This window comes from Phyllobates terribilis, unplaced genomic scaffold, assembly GCF_046119375.1.
Source record: "Phyllobates terribilis strain yellow unplaced genomic scaffold, ASM4611937v1 Scaffold_13__5_contigs__length_258822181, whole genome shotgun sequence".
Classification (NCBI taxonomy): Eukaryota; Metazoa; Chordata; class Amphibia; order Anura; family Dendrobatidae; genus Phyllobates; species Phyllobates terribilis.
Genome location: NW_027362773.1, coordinates 42,640,551 through 42,658,932, shown reverse-complemented (window position 1 = coordinate 42,658,932; position 18,382 = coordinate 42,640,551). Strand labels below are relative to the sequence as shown.

General features: G+C 46.1%; 1 protein-coding gene across 1 annotated transcript in view; it reads left to right on the top strand.

The window, feature by feature from the left end:
* The first annotated feature begins 2,030 nt into the window (after positions 1–2,030).
* Positions 2,031–18,382, top strand: part of LGR4 (leucine rich repeat containing G protein-coupled receptor 4) — an 82,988-nt gene continuing 66,636 nt past the window's right edge. Inside the window, exon 1 of the mRNA XM_073658064.1 lies at positions 2,031–2,487. Coding sequence (XP_073514165.1) covers positions 2,282–2,487 — 206 coding nt within the window. The 5' untranslated portion in view covers positions 2,031–2,281. The remainder of the gene's footprint in view (positions 2,488–18,382) is intronic.

Here is an 18,382-nt window from a genome sequence, read left to right as displayed (position 1 = left end):
GTCCTTGCACAGGGGCTCATATAGTGTCCCTGCACAGGGGCTCATATAGTGTCCTTGCAGTGGGGCTCATATAGTGTCCTTGCACAGGGGCTCATATAGTGTCCTTGCAGTGGGGCTCATATAGTGTCCTTGCAGTGGGCACCCATATAATGTCCTTGCAGTGGGGCTCATATAGTGTCCTTGCACAGGGGCTCATATAGTGTCCTTGCACAGGGGCTCATATAGAGTCCTTGCAGTGGGGCTCATATAGTGTCCTTGCACAGAGGCTCACATAGTGTCCTTGCAGTGGGGCTCATATAGTGTCCTTGCACAGGGGCTCATATAGTGTCCCTGCACAGGGGCTCATATAGTGTCCTTGCAGTGGGGCTCATATAGTGTCCTTGCAGTGGGGCTCATATAGTGTCCTTGCAGTGGGGCTCATATAGTGTCCTTGCACAGGGGCTCATATAGTGTCCTTGCACAGAGGCTCATATAGTGTCCTTGCAGTGGGCACCCATATAGTGTCCTTGCACAGGGGCTCATATAGTGTGCCTGCACAGGGGCTCATATAGTGTCCTTGCACAGGGGCTCATATAGTGTCCCTGCACAGGGGCTCATATAGTGTCCTTGCAGTGGGGCTCATATAGTGTCCTTGCAGTGGGGCTCATATAGTGTCCTTGCAGTGGGGCTCATATAGTGTCCTTGCACAGGGGCTCATATAGTGTCCTTGCACAGAGGCTCATATAGTGTCCTTGCACAGGGGCTCATATAGTGTCCCTGCACAGGGGCTCATATAGTGTCCTTGCAGTGGGGCTCATATAGTGTCCTTGCAGTGGGCACCCATATAGTGTCCTTGGAGTGGGGCTCATATAGTGTCCTTGCACAGGGGCTCATATAGTGTCCTTGCACAGGGGCTCATATAGAGTCCTTGCAGTGGGGCTCATATAGTGTCCTTGCACAGAGGCTCACATAGTGTCCTTGCAGTGGGGCTCATATAGTGTCCTTGCACAGGGGCTCATATAGTGTCCCTGCACAGGGGCTCATATAGTGTCCTTGCAGTGGGGCTCATATAGTGTCCTTGCAGTGGGGCTCATATAGTGTCCTTGCACAGGGGCTCATATAGTGTCCTTGCACAGAGGCTCATATAGTGTCCTTGCAGTGGGCACCCATATAGTGTCCTTGCACAGGGGCTCATATAGTGTCCCTGCACAGGGGCTCATATAGTGTCCTTGCACAGGGGCTCATATAGTGTCCTTGCACAGGGGCTCATATAGTGTCCTTGCACAGAGGCTCATATAGTGTCCCTGCACAGAGGCTCATATAGTGTCCTTGCACAGGGGCTCATATAGTGTCCCTGCACAGAGGCTCATATAGTGTCCCTGCACAGAGGCTCATATAGTGTCCCTGCACAGAGGCTCATATAGTGTCCCTGCACGGGGGCTCATATAGTGTCCTTGCACAGAGGCTCATATAGTGTCCTTGCACAGGGGCTCATATAGTGTCCTTGCACAGAGGCTCATATAGTGTCCTTGCACAGGGGCTCATATAGTGTCCTTGCACAGGGGCTCATATAGTGTCCCTGCACGGGGGCTCATATAGTGTCCTTGCACAGGGGCCTCCTGTCTTTGTCCGCCATTGGATGACAGGTTCCCGTTTACATTACAGCAGTGTAAAAGGTGTATAAATCCACTACTGTATATGTAAAAACCGTAGGACACATAACACAAGCAGTGTGTACACCGCAGAAGTGCCTCATTGCCTTTCTGTGGCTATGTGTGGGACACTGCACCGTATATCCCCGTCCCTCTGTGTTGTCCTTAGCATGGGGAGGCCGGTCGGGCAGTGGCCACCAGTGTGACCGCAGCAGTCAGGGCTCGGTGCACACGGAGCGGACGCCCCCGACTCCCCAGTCACACATCTGACCAGCAGCCCGACCCCTCGTCGTCCCACGGCTCCGCCCCTAACTGTAAGCCAATCAGAGCGCGGGCTGTTGTGCCTGTGCTGAGATTTGCATATGAAAGAATGTCAGCCAATCAGAGCAGCCGTCCTTATTAGCATGCACCTTGGCTCATTAGTATGAGGAGCAGGCAGCGCGCGGCGCCAGGAGGGAGCGGAATGGCTGCAGCGGTTACATTGTGTCCGAGGTCTCAGTGATTGGCGCTGCTGCTGCTGCTGCTGGAGGAGGCGGCGGAGGCGCAGGCTCTTGTTTGTTTAGCGATCGCCTGTGAGGCAGAAGTGCGGACTCCGGGAGCGGGATTGTCACACGGTACAGGACGAGGGGCTCCGGCTGCTGCTGCGGAGGATGACGAGCCGTCCCGGGGGGCTCTGGGCGCCCGGCGCCTTTCTGCTTCTGCTGCTGATCTGCCGCTCTTCAGGTGGGCCCAGCGGGGTCTCCTCACCGCCCCCCTGCCCAGTGCCATGTCGCTGCAACGCGGACAGAGGAGTGGATTGTTCCGGGAGAGGACTGGTGGCCGTGCCCGAGGGGCTGAGCGTGTTCACCAACATGCTGTGAGTATGGCAGGCTGGAGGAGGTGGTGGTGCCCCCAGTACGCTGGTGCGGTGTCTGGTGCCCCCAGTACGCTGGTGCGGTGTCTGGTGCCCCCAGTACGCTGGTGCGGTGTCTGGTGCTGTGAGTATGGCAGGCTGGAGGTGGTGGTGCCCCATCCACCGATGCGATCTCTGGTGCCCCCAGTACGCTGGTGCGGTGTCTGGTGCTGTGAGTATGGCAGGCTGGAGGAGGTGGTGGTGCCCCCCGTACAGTGGTGCGGTGTCTGGTGCCCCCAGTACGTTGGTGCGTTGTCTGGTGCCCCCAGTACGCTGGTGCGGTGTCTGGTGCTGTGAGTATGGCAGGCTGGAGGTGGTGGTGCCCCATCCACCGATGCGATCTCTGGTGCCCCCAGTACGCTGGTGCGGTGTCTGGTGCTGTGAGTATGGCAGGCTGGAGGAGGAGGTGGTGGTGCCCCATCCATCGATTCGATCTCTGGTGCCCCCAGTACGCTGGTGCGGTGTCTGGTGCTGTGAGTATGGCAGGCTGGAGGAGGAGGTGGTGGTGCCCCATCCACCGATGCGATGTCTGGTGCCCCCAGTACGCTGGTGCCGTGTCTGGTGCCCCCAGTACGCTGGTGCCGTGTCTGGTGCCCCCAGTACGCTGGTGCCGTCTCTGGTGCCCCCAGTACGCTGGTGCGGTGGTACAATTGTCAATCTTGACTGCTTCTGATTGATGCTTGGCCATGGAAATACAGAGTTGTGCCCAGTGCTCCACAGAACAATGCCCATTTACAAATGAAAATTTGTTTTGCTTTCTGTAGGGGCACACAGCATGAAGGTGGCACATTGCTGGGCATTGTGTGGCACATGTGACGAGTTTTTTTGTGGGCTTGTAATAGATGGGTTTGGTTGAGTAACCATTGCTATAACTGACCTCAGACGGAGGGTTGGAGTCCGGCCGATCCGTCGTGTGTCAGATCGTCCATATGACCTCTTCAACCATCAGACTGGCAGATCGGAGGGCTAAACCCAGATCTGTGTCAGAGTAGTTGGCTGATCATTTGTGACCCTCGTGTTTCCAACCTGACAGACTGACTCTTTAGCAAGCAGTAGTTTGCCATCTGCTGTAGCCTCTTATTGTTGGTGTATAATTTACAAATGATGATTGGTAAAAATTGGTAATTTAATCCAACTTCTATCTCATGGGCAGTTTATATTGCTTGTTGATGTACAGGTGAGCTGGATGGCATCTACCGAACACTGACCCAGACGTTGAGGTCCATCAGTCATGATCTTTAGGACCACATTGGTACAACCAGACATTGGCACCACGGTCATATCCCGGAGAAGTCAGATGACACTTGTACCGGCATAATGTTTTCATTGATGGTACTATGGGGACAAAGGCCATTGATCCCAGTTCTGGAACTCTTACTTTGTACTATGGGGTACGTCCATATCCCACTAGCTGTACCTTGACTGATTCTCAATCCACGGCCGACCGACCTAAAATAATGATGATGTGTCTTTAAGAATGGATTGTTTTATTGTGGGCTATGGCCCTGTGTTCTTGTACGTGGCGGAGGGTCCCAGTATCGGCAGGAGGAGTTATTGGGGTATGTTTTATTATAGATGCCATAATAAGACTTGGCACCAAGAATAATATTACTACTTCAGTTTCCTCTCTGGCATTAAAATAGATTGGCAATATAAAAGCTGCATTCACTATATTACACAGCCATGGTATCTTGCATCCGTACGTTCCTGTCTGATTCATCAGGTGGTCCAAGTCTTGTGTTAAGATGTGAACAGTCTTATTTGGGTTTTCCTTTTCTGCACATGAGAACTGGATGATGATCCATATCCTCGGCATGGCGTCCCCTGGGGCCGTAAGCAAGAAGCTTAGAAAAGAGCAGAAAAAGTGTTTAAATATAAAAAAGTGTGTATGTATGTATATGTCTAAGTCTAAAATCCTTGTTGACCCCCCTCTCCCTGTTGCAGTACCCCCATCTCCGTTTGTGGCTTGGTCAGTGGTCTCCCCATTACCCGACTTACTAACTAGTTGGGTGACAGCTGCTGTGCGAGCAGTAATGGGGGGAAGAGTGTTAGGTTGTGGATTGTCTTAACCTTATCAAAAAGACAAAGGGGGTATGTGCGTTACTGATGCTATGGTAATGTTATATCCGGTACCTGGTGCAGACGGTGGGCTATCACTGAGACACGAGGAGGCTTTCTGTAGAACACAATATTGTTGAAGTCCTTCTGCGATTGCCCCCGGTGACCCTGCTTCCCACCCAGTTGCTGTGCAGGTGGCTACTTCAGCCAAGCTCTGCAGACCCCCGATAGACAGGAGCACATGGGCGGTGGTATACAGCTATTGTAGACCGTGATTGAATATGTTGTTACTTGGAGAATTCCCACAATTGATCATATCGCAAACTCATCTACTCCTTCTTAGCTTGTTCCAGTCTGATTATTTTTGTTATGGTTTTGTTGTCCCTCGCATCATGGATCTATAGCTATGGGGGACGTTCTGCTCGTGTTTCTTACTTCTGGTGGTGTTGGCTATTTTTCGCTTATTTCTTGTGGTGGTCTATCTGTGTGGTGCTATTCACTGTAGGAAACAATCCAGATACAACCCTCTGAACTGTCACACAAACACTATTATCAGCCTGCCCCTTACAAAGCCATGACCAGTGTCCTGTTTCTTTGCCATACATGTGAATGCTCAGCTTCGCATACAAGAAAGTGTGGTTAATGTTCCTGGACAGAATCTTCCAAACCTCCCAGGCTCTGTCACATCACACAGCCCACTCTCACTCATCTTTTCTGCTCTTTTACATATGAGAAAAAAATCCCTGTTCCACCCATCCTAGTTTGCTGTTCTGGTGATTTTTACAATTCTGGTTGCATCCATTTCTTACATGTTGGTGATGTATGGACAACACACAGACCATTGAGCCGTCCTTTTTCTTCTCTGTCCCACTGACGTGCATTGGCAAGTTTGATCCACAACGAAGATCCAAGCAGGACAGCTCAGTTTTGTTTTTTGTTTTCTTGCAATCTATCACCTCCTTACCCAAGAAAGGCACATTCATTGTAATGGGTCCATGATCTATCCGTAAAATTTTTCAATCACAAGCATATCAAAAGACTGCTGCAGTACACTGCATGTACTAACGTATATACAGACACATCCGATGTGATAGCTTGGGGTCCTGCCGTCTTGACATGGCTGGTGGACACTTGTGAACTGGCCAATTTGTGCGCGAAGTACTTAATTTTAGAAGTATGTTCTGTATGGCAGTAATGCAGTTTACAGTCCACATTTAGGCTTTTAATGTAGCAGATTTTCAGCTTCTATTATGTAAATTAGATTACTTGCGGTTTTTGACTGTGGTTTACATCTCTCGTTGATATATCCTTTAATTAAACCTACTTTGTTTTTTATACTCCCTGGCATTTGTCTTTGACAAAACTTTGACCGTCATGTGTGGATAAACACGTGTTTGGTGTGTTTCCTCTTTGGAAAATATACTAAAACGTGTTTTGTTTTTTTTTGTTTTTTTTGTTTAAACCTGCGGAATTTCCTCATTTATTTCAAGTTTATGGGAAAAATCTGCACAGAAAAATTGTGTCCTCAAGAGAAATTGACAAGTTTTGGACTTGAAACGCGCACTGCAGGTCCGTGTACGCTGTGTAATAAAGAACAGTGGGCATGAGATCTGTATTAATCCCATCCACCTTGCTGCATAGAACTGTAAGACACTGCGTTTTTTTTGTTTTTTTTTTCCATTCATAGCCGCTTGCACCTGTTCACACTTGCTTTATTCTTAGGAGGTGCTAGTCATTTTCTATGGTGTTATTGTAGTGTACCAAAATGTCTGTGTAAAACCAGTGTAAGAGGTATACATTGGAGATCTCCAGATGTCTACATCTGGCAGGAGACTGTGCTGTATCCCACTGTTCAGGCTAATAGGCGGAATTGTAAAATCAGACAGTGCAGCTTGGTTATTTTCCTGCATGTAGTAATTTAGTCAATTCTTCATCTCCAAACAAAAAAGTCAGCCTATCTGAAATGGTACTGGTTTGGCATAGGCAGAGTGTCTGTGAAATGTCCATTTGTCAAGAATTCCAGCTATGTTCAGAGCACACACTGGCAATGCATCTACCAAGCGTATCGCCAATATCGGCGGTGAACAGACATTAATGTGTCTGGGAGACCCCTGACTGTCCCCATGAGACCGATGGTACATTTCATCTTGCTTGGTCCTTTCTTGTGGTGTTACTCTATTATGAGCTGCATGTTGATGGGGATTTGGGAGAAGTAGCTGTTGGCTGGACCGCTGTTCCCCCGTCTGGTGTATGGCCAGCTGGAGCCCTGTGGGGTGGTGGACCGCTGTTCCCCTGTCCGGTGTATGGCCGGCTGGAGCCCTGTGGGGTGGTGGACCGCTGTTCCCCTGTCCGGTGTATGGCCGGCTGGAGCCCTGTGGGGTGGATTTCTAGGTTGTGGCTGACTAAGGTAGTGGGAAATGTTCCATGACTGCTGCTGAACCACAGGGGTCTGTGAAGGAAGGCAATTTTACTGTGACACTTTCTTGGGGCTCTTCTATCTCCTGTGTCAGTTCACTTCCTCCAAGTGCTGTGAAAGAGCATCTATAAAAGCTTCACTTTGTGTCTGTGACATACGGTATACTCACTGATGTGTTTCTGGTGTTTGCACTCGCTGTTGGCTCATGGTGGCATGATATTAAGACTGGCCTCATAAGGGGCACAGACGTTGTGTTACGGCAAATGCAAATTCTTCACCTGAAGATTGCCCAGTCTTTTATATTATTGTATAAATATCTACATTTTTAATGTTTATATGTAGCTATTTCTTTAATCTGTAGGGCCATCTAAAAGAACTGGATAAAATTGTAACCTAGCTGTATGATCTACTACAAGTATTACCATGTCTGAGACCTGGAGTCCATAAATCTACTAACTCTGTGATTCCCAAAGCTTTAGGGCAAACTAGCCCGTTGACTGGAAATGGAGACATGGCAAAGAAAGCGGCTCCAACCTGTTCTGGTCAAACACCAGTTACCAATCTTGCGGACCTCACCGGTGTTCCCTTTTGGCATGGAAAGTTGAGTGGAAGGAAAAAGTGTGGTAATAAAAGGTGCACAAGCAACCGGGATAACCGCAGCCTTGAAACGGTCAAGAAAAGGCCATTCACATATTTGGGTGAGATTCACAAGGAGTGGACTGCTGCTGGAGTCATTGCTTCAAGAGCCACCATACACAGACTAGTCCAGGACATGGGCTACAAGTGTCGCATTCCTTGTGTCAAGCCACTCATGACCAATGGACAACGCCAGCAGCGTCTTACCTGGACCAAGGAGCAAGGAGAAAAAGACCTGGACTGTTGCTCGGTGGTCCAACGTGTTGTTTTCAGATGAAAGTAAATTTTGCATTTCATTTGGAAATCAAGGTCCCAGAGTCTGGAGGAAGAGTGGAGAGGCCACAATCCAAGCTGCTTGAGGTCTAGTGTGAAGTTTCCACAATCAGTGATGGTTTGAGGAGCCATGTCATCTGCTGGTGTAGGTCCACTGTGTTTTATCAAGACCAAAGTCAGCGCAGCCGTCTACCAGGACATTTTAGGGCATTTTATGCTTCCCTCTACCAACAAGCTTTTTGGAGATGGAAATTTCATTCTCCAGCAGGACTTGGCACCTGTTCACACTGCCAAAAAGACCAATACCTGGTTTATAAACAAAGTATCACTGTGCTTGATTGGCCAGCAAACTCGCCTGACCTTAACCCCATAGAGAATCTATTGGGTATTGTCAAGCGGAAGATGAGAAATACCAGACCCAATAATGCAGACGAGCTGAAGGCTGCTATCAAAGCAACCTGGGCTTCCATAACACCTCAGCAGTGCCACAGGCTGATCGCCTCCATGCCACGCCGCATTGATGCAGTAATTGATGCAAAAGGAGCCCCGACCAAGTATTGAGGGCATTTACTGAACATACACTTCAGATTTTAAAAACATTTTTCAAGCTGTTGTTATAAAGTATTCTAATTTACTGACATAATGACTTTTGTGTTTTCATTGGCTGTAAGCCATAATCCTCAACATTAACAGAAATAAACACTTGAAATAGATCACTGTTTGTAATGACTCTATATAATGAGTTTCACTTTTTGTAACTTTTTGACAATATTCTAATTCAGTAAGGTGTGTGTGTATTATTACATTATACCATTTACTACTGCCAGTCAAACTGATCCTTCCCAACTTCTCATCAGACTGCCACTAACCTCTACTGAAGACATTTTATATTGGACATATCTTCTTTCAGTCCATGCAGGAGTCCAAATCCTCACCCTTTTGACTTTGCCAGTGGCCACAGTTTTGTCCGTTAATGGACAGCAATATTGAGACCATTGTACATATTGGATGAATTCTTGGTGACTATCTGTTATCATGGCCGTTGACATTTGTATGAGGGGTCGTGTTTAATTTCAGTATTCCTGATCCTTTGTTCTCGGGGAGATAGACCCCTCTAGCTGTGGCTTATCAGCAGCCTGTTGGGGTTGGTGGATAATGGAAGCGAGCGTTCAGCTGACAGTGATCTGAACTGTGCCCATCTTCATGTCTTACATGTACATGCCATTAGTAGCGCACAGTCTTTAGTTCTGAGTGGAGAACCCATTTGGGTATGTGCACTAAACTTCTTTTAGACACCAGTATACCCGCCAAGTGTTTCAAGCAGAAGCCACCTGGGGTATGGTCGGGTCACTACTTTTAACCATTTGGTGTCTTTGGAAACCTGAAGTGGTTAGAAAAAAAAAAAGCTCAAAAGCCTGAACATAACGAACAGCAAGTTATTTTTGCATTGCAGTGCGCATGTTCATTCCCCCACCAACAGGGTATGCACATCCAGATCAGCGCTCGTGTGGGGCTACTCACAAAGCTCTGCATTTTGACATCTCTTAATGTTTGCCAGACATTGTGCTAATGCACCAAGTGGCAGACAACTGCGAGCCACACAACATAGCTCTGCAAGCAACATGTGGCACCCGAGCCACAGGTTGGGGGACCCCTGCCTAAAGCATTACGCAGACGTCCGTCGATCTTGGACTGCAATGCACAGACTGGCCGCGGGCCTGCCAACCGGATCATGACCACGTCCTATGTCTTGGGCTATGATGGTCGGGAAAGCTGTGGCCAGTCCAAGATGAGACCAAGTTGCACTGACATCTGAATGAGCTCTTCCTAGGCTTACTTCATATCCTATCCGGGCACATCCCAGACCCGTTCATATGGAGCTTTGTCTGTAAATTGGACCAGACTCTGACTTCTATGTTTTTTTTTTTTAGATCTTTGGTATGAATGAACCTATAATATAATATACTGTTAGTTTAAAAAACCCGTGTGGGGTCCTTGTAGGATCAGTGTGTGACATGCTGACCTTGGGTGTTGAATACTTTATGGCTGGCAGCAGAGCCATTCTCTGCATTATATGGCACAATACCTACCAGAGCCTTCCCCCGAGGATACAGCAGAGCTGGCCTTCTCATGGTCAGACGTCTTCTACCCTACCCCGGCTATAAATGAGTTGTTCCTTACCCCAGATGTGATACAGGTCAGCAGTTTGGCAGCAGGGAGACTTTTCTCTTTCCCCCTTTTCTTTCCATTACGAACAGTGCTGTTAATGATCCTGTGGTTTTTGCTCTTTCCATTTCTATGGGTCTCCGCAGCCCAGTAATGCGAGCTCAGACTCTGAATAGAAACCTGAATTCCCTTACTATCTCATAACGAAGCTATGGATTTAGCTGCACAAAAGACGCTTCCATTAAATCTATAATTGGCTGGAAAGTCATCTGGCGGTATTATTGGCTGGTCTTAAATGGGATTTAATGCCTCCATACACAGATCTATGGTATATTGTGTGTTTGGATTGACTTGATATGAAGCCTCCAAGACGACGTTTTATTAGAGTCCAAAACTTGGTGACTGGCATCCTGTGTAGAGGAATTGCCGGCCTGACCATCGGTAATGATTGTAGCTGTTGTCAATCATTCTGAAATTCCTGCAGCTTTTTTTGACAAATTTGCGCAGGAAAAAAACAATAAAAATGCAATAACTACTTAAAGGGGTATTCCCATCTCTACGATCCTATCCCAATATGCAGTAGGTATAATAGCAAATACCTCAAATTAAAAATGTAGTATAGTTCTTCTGATTAGCTATGTCTCTTACCCCATGCGCAGGCATTGCAGCAGCTTTAGTTTCCATAGTTATGACCATTCATACAGTGAGATAGTTGTTAGTAGTTTTAACAATGGAAACCTAAGCTACTGCAATGCCTGTGCATGGGGTAAGCGACATAGCGAATCAGAAGAACTATACTACATTTCTAATTGGATATTATTTATTATTATTATTCACATAGTCTATTGTTACAAGAACAAAGGGATCAACTGTGCAAAATCAGACAGGTCGTGCCGATCTCCCCGGACCGTGTCTTGTCAGGGAAGAGTAGGGAGCCCACCGCCATACACATCCCGGTCAGCAGAGCCCTGACATTAGTACAAGAGCCCCATACACATTAGACTAATGTTGGCCCTGTAGTGTGTAGTCGGTACAGACCGGCTACTGGTTGGGGGAAAGATGCACAAGATGTAAATAACCGGCCCACCCTTTACAGCCACGAGCTGTGGTTCCATCCAAACAAACCAGCTCCAGCTTTAATTAATAAATGACAATATTTTTTAATTTTCATATACATATTTTCTTTTCTAAAGTCCCTATTTATCTAAATAGGCTGTCACTAGAGTAAATGTGTAATGACTGGCTATGAGCCGTTTCTGGAGTAGTCAGTCTTCCCTGGCTGTATACAGGTCCAGTGTATAGTAGGGAGTTGCTATTTAAGCAGTTGTAGTTGCATCTTTTCTTTCTCTGCTCCTGGCACAGATCCTGTGAGCTGTCTCCTGCCATCTTGGGTCCTACCTTGTATTTATCCTGCTCATTCCGTACATCTTATTCTTCACCTTGCTGTGTGTGGTCTTGGCTGACACTTGGCTTTTTTTTTTTTTTTTTAACTCTTGCGATCTGCCATATTGATTCCTCCTGCTAGCAGGTCAGATTAATCTGCACTTTATATACAATGGCCGTGGCTTTAACATCAGGGATTTTCTGGCTTTCTTAAAAGCCTCAGCAACAAAAGGCCGGTGCAGAGAGGCCTTATGTAATTGTGTGTCCTCCTAAACGCTGTATATCTTGGCGATTTCTCCGACTTGGTTGATCACTATTGTAGCAGAGGAATTTCAAGGTAAACAAGCAAGCAGCAACAAGTCAGGCACTCGTCAGCGCTCCACTCGTCAGCCGCTCACCTGGAGAACTCGTCTCCTGCTGTCACGTTCTGTCTATAGTTACTAAGGAGGCGATTGCCGGGATCACACTGCACAAATCTCGCCTGTTCAGTTTTGCTACAAATTTCGTTTTCCATTAAAACAAATCCCCATTCTATATAAATCCTTTATCATTTTCTGCTAATTTTCAAAGCCTTCTATTCAGCTTTGCATGAACAGAAAACGAACATGCTTGCAATGTCCTCCCCAATGCAGTGGTGACCCAGCTTTATTACCGGGGACCCTGACCGCAGAATCATGCTCCCCGAACCAAACATTGGCTGCGTTATTGTAGCCATGTAATCTAAGAAGATACGTGGCGCTCCTATATGGGTGCTCGGGTAGGATTCCACTCCGTATTAAGTAAAATTGAGAACTCAGCACTCCAAAATTTGTTGCAAAAAATTCAAAAGAAAGTCTTTAGTGAATAATATAAATTTGCAAAATTTTAACGTTTAGGCCTGATCAGCTTTCATCAGAACTATAAAATAAACAGAAAAAAATATATGTATGTGTGTCCATAGAATATGTCTACATGTAGTCCATTATGCAAAACAGAAATTTACACAGAATTCAATTTACATGGGGAAAACACTAATTGTCTACAAGGATTATCCATATATTTTTAGTGTAGCCGTGTACCTCACACTGTGAAATACCGACGCATTTCAAGAAAAACCTACTTTGAAAAGCCGTCCAGGGACTATGCGTCTCACGAGAAGTGGCAGGTCTCTGATGTCTTGTCCACCGCACTTCCTATTGCTGAGGGGTCTTTCCCTGTTTGTATAGGGAGAGTGCTGTCAGTCTATGGGAAATGGACAGGGAGAAGCTGCAGCTGGCGGCCTGCCTCTGACTAGTCATCTGCAGAATATATTGGTGCTATATAAATAAAATGATCTGCGATGCATTGTTGTGTACAGGGCTGAGATATCGCTGCCTGTGGCTGGGGCAGCGTGAATTGGCTGACAGGTTCCCTTTAAAGGGAATCTGTCATCCACTGGGCGATATCAGACCTCTACTATGGGCATACAGGTGATAGAAAAGTAAATCTATACTTGCCTGTATGGGCCACAGTAGAGGTCTGATTGCAGAGAAAAGTGTTTTTAAAACCTCCGTTTTCCAGAGGCTTGGTGTTCCCTGGATGCCAAGAAATCCCCACCTATGTGTTTATTCTCCCAAATCCCCACCTATATGCCTAGTTACCATTTCCCTGTAATGTGCAGGGGTGGGGTGGGGGTGGGGGATATGGTAACTAAGCATATAGGCGGGGATTTTGGGGAATAATAAACAGATAGGTGGGGATTTCTTGGCGTCCAGGGGACGCCAAGCCTGTGGAAAAGTGAGTTTTTAAAACCAGATTTCTCTGCAATCAGACCTCTGCTATGGGCCTTACAGGTAAGTGTATATTTACTTTTCTATAACCTGTATGCCCATAGTAGAGGTCTGATATCTCCCAGGGGGTGACAGCTTCCCTTTAAAGTTCTGAATAGCTTTGTCAAACCATGCGGAAATATAGAAGTGTAATAGATATTTTTCTCTGTAAGCAGCCAGATAATCCAGAATATTTGATATGTTAGATTATCGGAATTCTTTTTTTTTTTTTTTTTAAAGTTCTTCTTAAAGGGAACTTGTCACGTCCTAGTTGCCATGTACACTGCCCCTATAGCGTTTTTAGTAACACAATGTGCATCACTAACAAGCTGGTTTCATGACAATCGGTGGTAGTATAATGAAGTTATATCGTTTTATATACTTTGTCCTACCTGCTGTATTCAGTCATAGGGGTGTGATTCGTGATTCTCAGATTCAGTCCTGGGCGGTCGCTGCGTTCAGTTAGTGCTGACGCCACAGGTCACAGCGTGCGCGCTGAAGCTGGTAATCACACAGCCTCAGTGCGCATGCGCCCCTCAAACCTAGCGAATGCCAGGAGCAGTATTCAAATGTGATGGGCGGCGTCGGCACTAACTGAGTTGGGATAGAGCACATTTGCAACAAATTTTGCAACTTTGCTAAAAGTCACAAATGATTATGAATCAGGGGAAAGAATCTGTAAGCCCTAAACCTCACCCACACTGGCAAACTAAAGTATAATAGACCGGCAAACACAGATCTCCTTATAAAAGACACAGAAGGTGATTTTTGGTGCAATAAAAAGTGTAACACACAAAAAACAGGCATAAATGCAATGATGATTCTGGTCCTAAATATTTTATTAATGTTGTCCCCAGCTACACAGATACAAAGTTTACTACTAAATCTGATGCATTGAAAAAAAGAAAAACCGGATTTGCCTCACACAGATAGAAATGTACAATTATCTGCAAATGAGTCTTCTTGCATCACCTGCCTTTATAGTAGGGAATCAGACAATGGGACACAAGGTGCCATGAAATAGTTTGTGCAACTACTACTGTGCCAGAGGCAAACCTGCCACCCAAGTGTTACAGGCCTGTCTGCACAGTATGGCTGTAGCATCTCACCTCCTATCCATATTGTATAGCTATGGGCAGCCTTAGATATTTCTGAATATGTGACTGTCCATTTGGCTTCTGTCCTCTTGGGAAGGATGAAGACATCAAGATAATCATTTGTTAGAAGGAAATGACTTTACAAATGGAACAAAAATGTCCTCGGAGAGCAAGTTTTGTTCTTATACAAACCTGTTCTCCCATCCAAGGGGGTCAGACCTGTCAAAGGCTTTTTGTTCCTGCAGCTCACCTGGTTAGCGAGAAAAATAGTCTAAGGCAGTGTTCCCCAACTCCAATCCTCAAGGCCCACCAACAGGTCATGTTTTCAAGATTTCCTTAGTATTGCCCAGGTGATGGAATTATTGCCTGTGCAGGTGATGGAATTATCCCTCCTGCAATACTAAGGAAATCCTTAAAACATGACCTGCTGGTGGGCCTTGAGGACTGGAGTTGGGGAACCCTGGTCTAAGGCACCACTGTCTGACATTGCTAGATAACTCCAATCACTTGAATTTGAGTGCGCTGTAATACCAGACACAGCCAATAGGCCAGAGTGGCGCACTTCCTGATATAGAGTGCCTGTACAGATATTGTTGCAGTGAGATTATGGCAAGGGCTTCATGAAACTGTGGCTTGAGGTTTTGCAACTATTTTTTAGTCTTCTGATTTAGCTGTAAATAAAACGGACACGTTTCATGTCATGTGTGATGTCAATTGCAAGCACGATGCTTGCGACCAGCGACTGAAAATCCAACCTCTTTGGAAACATTAGGGACCCTGTGTCACAGGAGGCTGCAGTGCGTCACCATAGGAAGTCACTAAATGCGATCTCTCTGCAACACTACAATTTCAGTGTTGTGTGACGTGTAGCTCTAGTTTAATGCAAGAGCGGGATGTGACCAGGAGGCATGTGTCGGCCATGCACAGACTGGGCTACGGCCTGTGGCTTCCTACCCTAGTACATCAGACCCACTGATCAAAGGAAGCCGGCCAGGCTCAGACACACCATTACTCCAATGCAGGTGGGATGTAATGGTGTATCCGCAGCCCCACGTAGGGTCTTACTCCTGCCCCCCATAGTCACTTGTTTGTACGGCTGATGAGGGTGACTGTAAACCTTTTGAGCTGTAGAGCTGTCGTTGTTGGGTTTTGTGAGTGGCTCTATGTCATGGTAAATGGCCGCTTTAATCTTCCCCTCCCCTTCAAAGTTGCCTATAATCGGTGGAGATGAGCTGTGATCAGGGAAGGTCCGAGCACCTCCGCACATGGGGGGCTCAGGGTGGGTACATGCTTCATTATTATAAAGCCTTCCCAAATAACGTGCCCGCAAATGTTTTTTTTTGTGGGACTTGCAATAAATTGTAGTCAAACCTCCAGGAATCTTGTACTGATGACCCCGCACCCACCGCCACCGAGCAGCTTCATGGCTTACCAGGCACGGCTCTACAACGTGTAGTGGCCGGACCTTACCTTTTGGCTTTTTAGGCCACGGCCCCACTATCAGTATTTGGTCAGTATTTTTTCTCAGGAGTGGGAGACAAAACCAGGAATGGGTGATAAATGCAGAATTGGTGACTTGTTTCTATTCTACCTTTTCTCTGATTGTTCCTCACCTGGTTTTGGCTCCCACTGCTGAGAAAAAATACTGATAGTGGGTCGTGGCCTTAGTCTCATTTGCTTAAATGGGACTAAACTGGAAAGGGCTGTGATACAAGATACAGCCATTACTGCTTTACTATTTCTGGCACCCCCACTATGATATTATTGGTGTAGAAAATCCTTGAAAATCCCCTTTTTAAATGCAAAATGTTCTGTAGAGCATACCTCTGTGGGTATGTTCAGATGTTGGGGTTTGTTGGAAAATGTAAGAGATTTATACATTTATTTTCTCTTGATGTCCTAGATATTCTGCAGCTTGTCATTCATCTTCAAAATGTTTGTCTTTCTCTCAATACCACGAAGTTTGAGAGCAAATGTACATGGCTGCAAACGTGAAGATTGAGCCAGATGTGGTGTGCCGGACGGCACGCGCGCACCTGTTCTTGCCGTATGTGTCCTATGCATACGGCGTACACATTCGTCTTGTTGCTGCAGCTCCTTTCTCCTAAGATGCAATTTCTGCTTTGTTTTCGCCTTTCCATAGCCTCTTGGTTACACAGGACTGTCCTGACCCGGGCCCTCAGTAGGAGGCTTATGTGGCTTTGCATTCATTTAGATGTCTTATTTGCAAAGCAAACACATGGCATATTCCATTGCTGCCCATCCTGGCAGAGCCTGGGGCTGGGTGAGAAGGCATGCAGCACTTTCTTACAAGTGGTTACTTAATGTGCCAAGGATTTTGGTACAAAGAGCACTGGCTGTACATGCCATATAGTCTACATTCACACATCAGTTTGTTATTCACTGTGCATTGGTGGTTACTACATAAAAGGCTTCAGGGGGGATTTTCTAATGGCTCAGTGGTCAATACCATGCTACGCCTTTTTTTAAATTTTTTTTTTTTTTTTTTTTTTTTTAATACTTGCGTTTAGTACTGGAGGAAATCCACAGAAAAGTCTTATTCAGGATTCCCATCTATTACAGAGAGCTTGGAACAAATGCAAAAAAGTCGTATTAGCTCTGTAGGGCCTGGGTAGTACATGGACTGCCCATTGATGAGAATGAGAGCTGTGTAATGCTCTTGTTTCCCCAGCAGTGGTGCTACAGGGACAGTGAACACTAGCTGCTGGGCTCCATCCACAGAGCAGCTGATCTTTGGGGTCTCGGCAGTAGAATCTGCTTTTCGTAGGGAACATCCATACATCTATGTGTTACCATTCAAGAGAAACAAAACCGTGGTTTATTTTTATTTATTTTTTATCCATTGGCACTTAACAATGGATCAGTTAAAATGGCAAAATTCAGATAGAACGCTGAAATACAAAGTCTGTCCATAATGTCGTGTTTTTTTTTTTTTTTGTTTTTTTTTTATATACAGATCCCCTTTGGATGGGCTTTAGAACGGTTGTCCAGGCTTTTCACAAGTCTGCAGTCAGTGCATGCTGTGAGGACTCTCCAGTGGCAAGACCCATCAGTTATGTGACCACAAGTATGCAATATGCATACTCCTGGCCACATTCTGACTAGACGTGCATTGCCTTGCTCAATGCAAGTGTATTGAGCAAGGTCGCAGACGTCTAGTCTGAATGTGGTCTTGAGAATGTATATCTCATACTTGCAGTCACCAGTGTCGGAAAAATCTCTCAGCACATGCTGTTTTGGATTCACAATTCTGCAATCACATGGTGACTGCAGACTTTTGTGAGAAGCTTGGACAACCCCTTCAATAGCCAAGTGTCATCTTTAAAACATATGTGAATAGGACATATTCTGGGCTCCATGGACTAGAGACACTGATCTGTTTTTAATTCTGATGTGAAAACTCTGGATAAGAAAAAGCCGACCGCACACGGATGTGTGAATGTAGCCTAACAGGAAAATTTTTTTTAAAGTCGGGTGACCCCCGTTAACAATTTTCCAGATGATGTCTTAAGGGGAGGTTTCCTAGCACCTGAAGTGATCAGATGTTATCCCTGTTGATGGATTTCTGTTTCTAGTGATGACTTGCTATCTGCATTTTCCATTTAGCCCAAATCTAGGTTGGACGAAGTGTCAGGACTCCTTTATTCCAGTCCCCTCCCTCCAGCCCGCCAATTGGCGCCTTGTATTTTACAGCTATTAGAATTGTCAGATTGTGTCAATGTCAAGTCCAGTGGTTGTGAAACGTGCAGTAGCTGTGCTTTGGGAAGGGCAGCATATGGCCACAGGTTATACTGCTGTTTGCTCTGTGCACCATGTGTTCTGCAACCTGTTAATATTTCACGTACGTTGTGTAGGACAAGTGTATCGTGACCTCCCTCTGTCTCCCAGAATGCTGTGCATGTAGTGTGTGTTTTTTTTTTTTTTTTTTGTTTTTTTTTCCTAGTTACTTGTAATTTCCTAATGTCTCCGTCCTCGTGCAGTCAGGAGCTTTCTCCAAGAAGCCTTATAGACAAGGATAGCTC